The sequence below is a fragment of the Lates calcarifer genome, linkage group LG15 (genome assembly GCF_001640805.2).
Source record: "Lates calcarifer isolate ASB-BC8 linkage group LG15, TLL_Latcal_v3, whole genome shotgun sequence".
In the NCBI taxonomy this organism is placed as follows: domain Eukaryota; kingdom Metazoa; phylum Chordata; class Actinopteri; family Centropomidae; genus Lates; species Lates calcarifer.
The window spans coordinates 6,044,296-6,054,576 of record NC_066847.1 but is presented as its reverse complement, the minus strand read 5'-3'; the positions used below and the strand labels follow the sequence as shown (position 1 = coordinate 6,054,576).

Sequence of the window (10,281 nt, the reverse complement as noted above, 5' to 3'; positions counted from 1 at the left end):
GGTTAAAAGAGGCAAGGCCCCTTATCAAGAGCTCAGTGCTTCATTGTGTCATCTGGTTACATCACATGACAACATCCCTGACCTCCACTGCTGGCAAAATACACAAACACACAAGCGTATACACATGCAAACACCCTGGCTAGGAGAAACACAGCTTATATCCTACACCTGTATACTGTATGTGATCTTTTTTTTATGTTTGTACGGCCTCAAAGTGGGACATATTTAATTTGATCTGACATGTACCAAGGCATTGCCCTTTAAAAAAAAAAGACAACTCATAACATTCATCACATCAACACGCTGGCTTTATCTACCACGTGAATCTTTTTGTCACTGTAGCCAGCGCGCAAGCCGAGGCCTTCAGTCAATGTCTGTTTTGTCAACCTTGACTTCAGTGGCCTTGTTTTTCTGACAACTAGCTGGCCTTGTCTATAAGTCAAACCCTTTGATGGGAGATATTAAAAGAAGATAAATTATATACTGCAGTTGAAAATGTTACCTTTGCTGGTGTTGGTAATTGAATAAAAGGGAAATATTTAGACCTCCACAGGTCCAGTTTGAATGAAAGCTTTTGAGAGCACAGCAGTGGGGTTTGAGTGATCATGTGCCCTTGACCCAGACAGCAAAGCTTTAAACCCACCCTGAACCTTAAACTGCAGCTAAGCTAATGACAGAACAACAGCCTGAACTTATATGAGTAGGAATCACCAAGAAGCATATATACAACAAAGCTGCCTTGTTTAAAATGATGGTGAGATCATTTTTAACTAAATACAATAATTATAATAACAATAAGAATGATAAAGAGACCAAGGAAGAGATATGATAGGAATTATAATAATACTGAAAATGGTACCTGAGTACTGGGTCAGTGCTTCTAATCAGGTTGTTGCAACCCTGAGTGCAGCTGGTTTTCAGTCTTTAACACAGCGGCATTTGGACCTAAGAGACCAGGTGAAGTCAGCTCACTATGTTGCATTACAGGAAAAGTAGCATGCAAATCCTCAGAAAAATTATTTTCATTAGAACAGTCTGGCTGACTCTCTGAGTTGCTTACATGAACATCTAGCACTCTAAACACTGGAGCAAATGCTACATCTCTGCTAAAGTGTCCTTGAGCAAGACACCATGCCAGCCGCAGGGCGCTGTATCTGGCTGTGACCTCTGACCTGCAAAGAGGAGCTGGAGGACAGAGCATTTTATTAAATTTTTTACAGAAATACAGTACTGCATTGCATTGAAACATACTTATATATGGAGCTATCCCTTTAAGCCCTGCATGGCTGTTTGCTCCACTCTAAGCAGCAGGTGTTTGAGAAGATTTGTTTAACAAAATATGTCAGGGATGATTTTTGCATATCAGCCCCGCTGCTCTTTTATTAAAGAATGAATATAAAAGCAACTACATAGAACAGTATGAATACTTTTTAAATATAATATTAAGGCGAGAGATTGTTATAACCAAAGCCTGCATAACATTTCAAGCTATTCATTAATAACTGATCTACTTTTCAAAAATATTTACTGCAAAACAAAACAAGAAAAGAAAAATAAATAAAGTTTTTAGAATGCCTAAACTTTTCCTATGTGACAGAATATTCTTTTGTCAATCTATAAATCAGAGAAAACATGACTATAGCCTTGCTTTGGACAGTCATGTTGTAGTTATGGATCAGGTCTCATCATCTCAGGTTTCCCACTGACTTTCAACACACACAACGTCCAACTCTTCTGGATTCACACGCTCTAAATATAGCTGCCTTAAAGTCAGTCAGGACTGCAGGGGGGACTTAAAACTACTGTTGAGAAACACGGAGACTTGAGTTTCTTTTTTGTAAACAATTTCTGCATACTAAGGCTTTTAGAGACTTTGTCTATGTAATGGACTGGATTAAAAAGTGGACTGTTTTGTTGAGGAACATGGAATAAATCAGAAAGAGGAATTATGTCAGTAAAGTAACTGCCATAGATTTTTCTTCACAGATTTCTGACAAGGAAAGTTCAACATTTTGTTCAACAGCTGGCCATAAGTTGCTCCAACAGAAATGATATGCCACTTGTCTCTTTTAGTTGTCCTCAGTCTTTTTGGTAAGTCCTTGCCTTGCATATTTGATTGTGAACTCTTTAAGTAAGCTCAATGTCGTTCCTTTCAACAGCATAATTAAATTGTAAACACTGTATCAGAGGGTATCAATGAACTATAAAGAAAATGACAAGTGTATTTTTATTAAAACACAGCTCGTTTTTGAATAGTTACTTTGTGTTTCGCATGATTGGTTAATTCTCAGTGTATATTCAAGGCAGATTCTTATGTTTGAATATGTGAATGAGTGAATCTAAAAATGTTCAAGTCTTTATTTCACTGGCCTTTAAAATAAATAAATAAATCATATGCATTCCTAATAGGCTAATATTTCCACTGCAACTACCTGTCATAAAGTGCTAAGTGTCTCTGAATCTGAGATTCTGTTGAGTATCTTCAATCATTGTGGTTGACAGATAATCTAAATAAAATTGTGTTAATTCATGGCAACTATTCATACTGAATTGAATTTGGGACTGTTCATTCATATCTCTCACTGCACTGTAACATTTATTCTTCTTTTGAATATGTTTAATTCAATTTTAGCTCATTTTTATCTTCCATCTTATTTTATCGTACTTTAACTGTTTTCGCATTTTTAAGTCTTTTTATTTAGCTTTGTCCTTTATTCTTGCCTTAATGCGTAAAACTGAAAGGCATATTGTTTGTCTTTATTTTGTTCTCCTGTTTCACCTCTTTTTCTTTTCTTCTTGTTCTTTTATTTAACTAATTGTTCTGCTCCTGTATCATGTTTTCTTCTCTTTTAACCTCCTCTCCTACCCCCTCCTCATCCTTTTCTTCTTCTTCATTTCTTCCATTCCCTCTCTTTCTCTGCAGTGTCTCAGTGCCATGGCGGCTGTGCGGAGGTGGACTCCCTCACTGAAGCTGTGGCAGGAGAAGGATTCCTGCTGGGCTGCATCTCCTGCAAAAGAAGAGAGGAAGTTCTTGCTCGAGCCACCATAGACTGGCACTTCAAACCCCTGGGAGAGGAGGAGTTCAGGCATGTGAGTTCAGCAGAGTCTTTTAGGGAGGTGGTTTGAGTTGTCTGTTAAATCTGGCTGGGATTTGTGAATGAAAAGGGCTCTCTCCTATTATCAAGATTATCCTGAGCAACTCTATGCCACTGAAGCAGAGTATTACCAAAGGTCCAGAAGTCCAGCTGCTCTTTACCAGAGGATTATTTTGTATGTAAAATCATAATCTGAAAAATAACTTGTACCTCAGATAATGTAAAAAGTACATGCACATTGTGTGCATCTCAGGGATCACCCTGATGAATTAAATAGCTAGCTAAAAACACAAAAATGTTGTGGTAGAAGAGGATTTTCCATAATTTGGTAGCCCCCAAACTGTTCTTATTGATGTAATAGTCATTAACTACAGCGTATGAGCCCTTTATGGTACCTTATCAGAAAATGATACTAAGATATTTTTGTAGTAGTTCTGCTTTAGAAAGACATAATATACTGTCAACCATTTGTAACTACTAGGACATAAATCTGTACTATTACAGTTTATGATGGTACATTATAGCACTGTATAGTCAGAGCAGGGAATCTAAAAGATGGTGTGCACGCTTTTCAAACCTTCCCTGAATAATAAGAATATTCATAAAGTTCCCCTTTGTTTCCTTTTTTATCCCCCCTCTTAGATTTTCCACTACAACCACCCTAGTGCTGAGATCCTGCATGAAGATTTCAGCGACCGTCTGCAGTGGCAAGGGACACAAAACAGTGATATTCAGACAGGAGCCATTTACATTCATAAAGTCACCTTCAATGACACGGGGACATACCGCTGCACTTTTCACCGCACCCTCTTCCTGCCACAGGTCAATGAGCATGTTACCATAGAGAAGGAGGTGGAACTCAGCGTGGTGGCTGTGGGTAAGGAAGGATGTACCTGGGAAAAGTTTGCATGTCAGCAGTGGTAGAGCAAATAATCAGATACTTCGCTTAAGTAAAAGTACTTATACCTCAGTATAAAAGTAGTTTGTTACAAGTAAAAGTCTGTCATTTAAAATGCTACTTAAATTAAACTATTATCAGCAAAACATGCTTGAAGTACCAAAAGTAAAAGTACTCATTTGGCAGAAAAATGGCACCTGTGACTAATGTAACATCATATATGGCATAATTTGATAATTAATTCATGAATTGCATTGACATTGAAGTTTAGAGTTGCATTTTACTGAAGTTTCTCATGGGCAAAAATCTCATCTGAGGAGTTACACCAGTAAATCAGCATGCAAATCAGCGTGGATCTGAAGAATCCTCTATTTAACATTAGATGATAACCCAGTGAAAAAGGTCCAAGGTCAAATGAGCCTAGGGAGATGTTGTTGTTTCTTCTTTCCCAGCCAATCCGGAGCTGACAGCAGTGATCTCAGAGATAATGATGTACGTGCTGATCGTGGTTCTGCAGCTGTGGCTCATTGTGGTTCTGGTCTACTGTTACAAGAAGATTTCGGATGAGCATGAGGCTCGGGAGGCCCGTAAAGCTCTCAAGGCTCAGGCAGAGTGAGTCATCTGTCTTTCATGTGATGTATTAATTTAAGATTTAAGCCTTTGTCCAATATACTGAGGTCAGGGGTCTTAAATAATGCCATACATTTTACTACAGTACACCATGTTTGACTGCTTGACCAAATTGTGATGATATGTTAATTCTGATTTAGTCCATAATCATTTTTGACTTAGCAGAAAAGTTTCCCCATTTTTTAACAGTGAGGTTTTAAAAAATATACCTTCAGAAAATATAAGATTTGGGGGATATGTTATGTTTCTAGCCCTGCTGTTTCTTACATCTAAATGACTCAATTCCCCTTTTTATACTTTCAGACTGTTAGAATCAAAAGACAACTGTGACGGAGTGCAGCTAGAGTAACATTAGCGGTGAGTTAGATTTACCTTTCCAGTCACCATTACCCAGAATGGCTAGTTTCCACAACACCTTTTTAAGATTTAAGAATATCTGAAAGCATGGCTTTCTCTTTTCTCTGTGTTTTTATTTTTTGTTTTGTATCCCCCAGGTAGAAGGATCCTCTCTGCAAGAGTTAAGCTTCATTACTGCACCATTAAATGTCAGTGACACAGGGTATATAAGGTGTCCCATGGCACAACGAAACAATTAAAGTGGGCTTTAAAGGTTTTTGAAAACAAATGGTCCTCAATGTAGGAAATCAGTTTGAATATATATATATATAAATAACAGTCAAATTAGCACAGTCCAAAGTAATGTTTTTACATTTTATGTAATGTCTAATGTTCTAGTGAAACGAAGCTACCCATTTGTCCTGGTCCATGTCCAAGTTTGAAAAATGAAGCAGAATAAAGTGAATGTTTTTGTAAATCATTTATTTTGTCCACTGCCTGTGCTATGTTGGAAGAAAACAGCACTTAACTTATTACTAATAGTGCAAATGCTTTGTGATGTGTTTTGTGTTGGAGAAAATACAACACTGAACTCTAAAACTAACTTTGTCTTTTACTGTGCCTGCAAATCCAACTTAAGAATACCAGTAAAAAAATAACTGCATACATCTCTTTTTTTTTTTTTTTTACCAAATACCACTTTATTGCAGGTTTCAGGAAGCACAGCCACACTATAACAGTGAGTTAAAGGACATTTGGAGGTGATTGTGTGGTAACTCAATCTAGTCTGAGTTGTGCTACAGACTGTCCAGGTCTGAAAGCAGCTTTGTTCTCGTGCGTCAGCCCAGCACCCTCCCCAGAAATAACCACACACTTCTACTCCTACTGCAAAATGTGAACAGATAGAGATTTTTTTAAATACATGGCACAATACTGCAAACTACACACAAACTTAAGTCTTGATCCTCAGAGTTGAGTGAGCCAAAAAAGATGTTGGTCCTCTGAGCAGGTGAGAAACTGCACCTTCAAAACACTGCTTTAATGAGGTAAAAACAATATCCTCAATAATTCATTCATCATAGGACAGTGGTTTAAGTCATGCTACACCGCTGCCTCACTACACTCAGCTTTTGACCTTGCCCTGTGACCTCCTCATTTCATTAAATGTGTTGACATGTTGAACATGCTGCATATCTCTTTGGTGCATGGAAGGAGGGCAGATTATGCGACTATCAGAACAGGGGTGGTACATTTTTACTCAAGGTGTAGTTTGGGAGACCTGAGCTACCAGCTGCTTCCAGTCCTTCTGGAGAGAAGGTGACTTGAAATCACTGATGTTTGCTGATGCCAGTAACAGCAAGAACTGATTCTGGATTCTTGAAAGGTGGGGACTTCCTTTCTACTGAACACAGCTTGCTTAATGATGTAGATATTTGTAGTATAGTAGTATTATTTGTAGTTTGTACTCTGAAAGGTCGGCCAAGGTTAAAAAAAACTCCAGCATTCAAACTCAAGTTTAGTGGGTGGGAAACAGAGAATACATTTCCAACAAAGTTAAGTGTTATTACAAATTCTCAGAGAAATGGAGTGTCCTGAAATTAATTTCTTTATCTTGCTTCTTTCTCCTGGATGAGTTTGATGTGGGTGACTTTTTCTTATGTCTAAATATGTATTCTATCAAAAGTGGACTTTAACAAAGAAAATGTTCAACTTCCTAGCAACTTTTAAGCAAGTTTAGTCATCTGCGACTCAGAAATCACGTTTTTCTTTTTTGTGTGTTGCCTTTTTTGGCAATGTTAAATGGGTTAGGGGGAATGATTTACAGATTAATCACACAAAATAATACAATAGTCACATATATTACCTGCAGAGATAAAGGTGATGATCTTTCCTGTGAGGGATCTTTTTCTTACCGTCTCCTTTTCCTCCTCAGTTGTAATTTGGTGAGCGTCCAGCAGAGGTCAGCCATGCCTCACATCAACACCACTGAGCTGCAGTCGCTCTTGCTCTCCTTACTGCAGCATTGCCTCAACAGCACAAGTGTACTGTCTCCACTGATACCTCAGAACTACACCACCCAGCAGGCTGTGCACTACGTGACTGGAGCCAGGGCCCACGCTCAGTCTCAGGGAATCATGTATATCCTTCTCGTGGTTGGTATGTTCAGCTTCTTCACGTTCGGCATCATGCTCAGCTACATTCGCTCGAAGAAGCTGGAGAGCTCTCATGATCCGTACCACCAGTACATCGCCCACGACTGGACCAAGGTGATGACTCCGACCAGAGCCGTCGCTCAGGCTCTGCACAGGGAGGTCGCAGCGAACGGAGCCGGAGGCAAGGAGCCAGTCATCATCTGCAACCCTGCAACACTGGATCAGCTGCCGAACTAGAATGAGACATTTTCCAGATTCAAAAATGTAACAGCCCCAACACAGAAATATCATTACACAAGATTTTTAATCTCCTTAACTTTAAATGTTACATAGCAACCAAAAGTTACAGTGTTATGTTTGTATTTTAGAATCAGTAATTTCACAGAAACAACTTGTATCATAAATTTGCCTCATGTTGTAATCATCGTTACCAACACATGCAGTTCATCAGCTTTACAGTCACAGGGTTCCTCAACCTCTTCCAATAACACCTGATTACAACCCTGCATATCTGGTGAATAACAGCAGTAACACTAGTAAAACTGTGGAAAGTGGAACCATTGAATCAAACTGTGATTTAGTCTGTTTGCAAAGCAGGTGAACAATTCTATCTGAAATATTGCTCCATGGAGATAAAGATTGGTTTAAATGCAAACAATAAATAAACCACTGATGTCAAATATTTCTTATGTTCACTTAGACTCAGCTACTTAGTATTTTCATCTAAGCAGATTCTGCATCCAGGACATCAAGCCTTGTTTAGTATTTTTCTTCTTAGTTACTGTGTTGGCTCTTTTTTTCTCTTCCTTCCTCCTCTCTCGTTCCTTCTCTCTCTCTCTCTGCTGATCCAGTCTGTGTTGGTGGGCTCCTTTCACAGCACGGTCAATCTCTCTGGACAGACTGAAGTGAACCATTTGCATGTTGATCATTGGTACAATGAGGTTGTAATTGTCCACCATCTTGTTAAGTTTCACCAATTCCTCCTCTACAGATGCACACAGCTGATCCCATTGGCTGTGCTCCTTGGGGGTCATGGGGTCACCGAGCCTGGCCCTCCCCTCCAATAACTTCTTTCGGATCTGAGCAGTGGTCTCTCGGATGTCGTGTTGTGTCACGACCCAGGGCGGCTGGTAGCCATTGTCTATGAGGATCCGGTTGAGGTTGTGGGTCATAGGATCAGCGTAGGGATTATGCTGAAACTTGTTGAGGGGCTTTCCAGCTCCACTCAGGTTCCTGAAGTCTCCACGGGCCATGGACTCCTGGATCAGGTCCTCCACGAGCCGTTCCACAGCCTGAGTGATCTTGATCTTGCGACTGCGCTGACGCATGTCCCGTTCCACCAGCGCTCCCTCTGCAGCAGCTGCTCTTTCGTGTTCCCTCTGCCGGTAGTTCAAAACCTGCTCAGATGCCCGGTCGACACGAATCTGTCTGTACTGGCGCTCACGCTGGCTGGGCGTGCCTGAACCCATGCCCTCATAGCTGAGGTAGTGTCTGTGTGGAAGTGCTGCACCTCTGGACTTATCCTCATCTTCCACTTCCTTCCCCAAGTCAGGTTGTTTGGTCTTACTCTGATGTGCCAGCACAGCACGGTAGGCCTCCTCAACTCGGGAAAACAGCACTGCATCTGCAGTTGGAGCCCCAGAGTCTGGGTGGTAGAGCTTTGCCAGGCGCAGGTAGGCCTCTTTCACCTGCACAGGACTGCTGTTCCCCTCATCAGGCAGTTGCAGAAGCCTGTAGCTCTCTTGCAGGCTGTGGCTGATCTGAGGACCAGAGCTGAGTGCTCTGAGCGACAGGGACTGTTGAGACAAGACAAGCAGAAAGCGGCCATGGTAGAAGTCACTGCGGGAAACCAGGAGGTGGAAGACGCTACTCATTTCTGGCAGCCTCCTGTGGATTTGAAAAGCAGTGTGTTATGTGTAAATACAAAAGCAGAATAGACTATTTTTTCTTCTGACCTTGTTAAAACCCAATATGTAGAAAAGTACTTTCCTTTGCCACAAACTGGGCTTGCACATTTGAGGAAGGTGACAACACATAGAAATGACCATTAAGTACCGTTAATGCACAAAATAAAGAAATATTTAATGTTTTTCTTTGTTATATGGGCTTTGCATGGGCAAACATTTATTCATCAAAAATCATTCACTTTTTAAATTATTTTACACAGTGATGTTAATTTATGTTCTATTACACACTAGAGCAGTCTAACACCATATTAAACTACAGTAACAGAAACACAGATAAACAACTCACATTTCTGGGGACTTAGACAGACTTAGACAGACTTTATTGATCCCTTGGGATGACTTCCTCAGGGAAATTAAGTTCGGGAGTTAGGGAGTGTAGTGTCGTATAAGAAATAGTGTCAGCTCCAAGCACACATAGAGATAAATGAACAATCTAATTCTTTTTTTTTCGCCCACTTTTATTCCACTGATAGCTAAAAGCTGAGAGCTGCTAAAATTGTCAAAAAACTGCATTGAGTTCTGTCAGGAGCAGCGTCCATAACAAGGCTAAAGTTTACAAATCAGTGGAATAAACAATAAAAAAACGCCCGATTTTATCTGCAATTTACCTTTAATGGACAAACCAGACTGCATGTTGGTCGTCAGGACCCACAAATCCAGATAAATTAGTGTTATATGACAAAAACCGAAGTCAGAGTTGCAGGCTGGTTCAGTGGTAAACTAGCTAAAAGATTAGCAAACATAAGCTTATTTCCAGAAAACGACCTTTAACACTCGTGCATATTAATAAACTGAATGAAAGCTACTGCACCAACCTGTTAGAGACACGTTAATGAACAGCGTTACAACATTACATGACCTACAGCTTTACACAGCAGAGAAAATCAGGTCACCTGTTTCTGCTTGGTTTGTTGTTGTACAGCTGCTTCTTCTTCTTCTTCTGTCATGTCTGTGCAGTTGTGTTGCATTACCGCCCCCTCTGGATAAACTCTTCCTAGCTTTAAATGACTTGTCTGTTTTCAAATATATATATTTTTTTTAATGAAAGCAAATTTCATTCAAAGTCAAGTATGAAAAATATCAGTGCCGAAGCTGATTTTAAGGCTGTTTATTTAAAAACCATATGCAACCTTTATCTTCTTGAAACCGTGCTGTGAAATGGGCGGTGATTTGAGGTAGAGGTGAAACGAAACTAAGTTGCA

General features: G+C 39.9%; 3 protein-coding genes across 6 annotated transcripts; 2 read left to right on the top strand and 1 right to left on the bottom strand.

The window, feature by feature from the left end:
• Positions 1-1,749: 1,749 nt before the first annotated feature.
• Positions 1,750-5,440, top strand: si:ch211-225p5.8 (uncharacterized protein LOC555567 homolog). Of its 2 annotated transcripts, none has more exons than XM_018699876.2 (6): positions 1,750-2,091; positions 2,924-3,090; positions 3,738-3,972; positions 4,446-4,605; positions 4,927-4,980; positions 5,122-5,440. In XM_018699876.2, the coding sequence occupies exons 1-5, from the start codon at positions 2,049-2,051 to the stop codon at positions 4,970-4,972; spliced, it is 651 nt and encodes a 216-aa protein (XP_018555392.1). In that variant the 5' UTR covers positions 1,750-2,048; the 3' UTR covers positions 4,973-4,980; positions 5,122-5,440. The 2 variants fall into 2 exon arrangements, with proteins under 2 accessions (XP_018555392.1, XP_018555391.1); XM_018699875.2 differs by having other exon boundaries at positions 1,752-2,091; positions 5,118-5,440.
• Positions 5,441-5,574: 134 nt separating this feature from the next.
• LOC127143307 (potassium voltage-gated channel subfamily E member 1) lies at positions 5,575-7,393 on the top strand. The gene is made up of 2 exons (XM_051075953.1): positions 5,575-6,343; positions 6,893-7,393. The coding sequence occupies exon 2, from the start codon at positions 6,927-6,929 to the stop codon at positions 7,347-7,349; it is 423 nt and encodes a 140-aa protein (XP_050931910.1). The 5' UTR covers positions 5,575-6,343; positions 6,893-6,926; the 3' UTR covers positions 7,350-7,393.
• Positions 7,394-7,397: 4 nt separating this feature from the next.
• dnajc28 (DnaJ (Hsp40) homolog, subfamily C, member 28) lies at positions 7,398-10,089 on the bottom strand. 3 transcript variants are annotated; one of them, XM_018699804.2, is made up of 2 exons: positions 9,895-10,089; positions 7,398-8,999 (listed from the first exon to the last, which is right to left on the bottom strand). In XM_018699804.2, the coding sequence occupies exon 2, from the start codon at positions 8,984-8,986 to the stop codon at positions 7,832-7,834; it is 1,155 nt and encodes a 384-aa protein (XP_018555320.1). In that variant the 5' UTR covers positions 8,987-8,999; positions 9,895-10,089; the 3' UTR covers positions 7,398-7,831. The 3 variants fall into 3 exon arrangements, with proteins under 3 accessions (XP_018555320.1, XP_018555318.1, XP_018555321.1); XM_018699802.2 differs by having other exon boundaries at positions 9,973-10,088; XM_018699805.2 differs by lacking the exon at positions 9,895-10,089 and adding an exon at positions 9,688-9,888.
• Positions 10,090-10,281: the final 192 nt, after the last annotated feature.

Coding starts and splice junctions, on each gene's coding strand:
- si:ch211-225p5.8 (XM_018699876.2), top strand. CDS start 2,049: ATGATATGCCACTTGTCTCTTTTAGTTGTCCTCAGTCTTTTTG. Junction 3,973..4,445: donor ACTCAGCGTGGTGGCTGTGG/GTAAGGAAGGAT, acceptor CTTCTTTCCCAG/CCAATCCGGAGCTGACAGCA. Junction 4,606..4,926: donor GCTCTCAAGGCTCAGGCAGA/GTGAGTCATCTG, acceptor TTATACTTTCAG/ACTGTTAGAATCAAAAGACA.
- LOC127143307 (XM_051075953.1), top strand. CDS start 6,927: ATGCCTCACATCAACACCACTGAGCTGCAGTCGCTCTTGCTCTCCTTA.
- dnajc28 (XM_018699804.2), bottom strand. CDS start 8,986: ATGAGTAGCGTCTTCCACCTCCTGGTTTCCCGCAGTGACTTCTACCAT.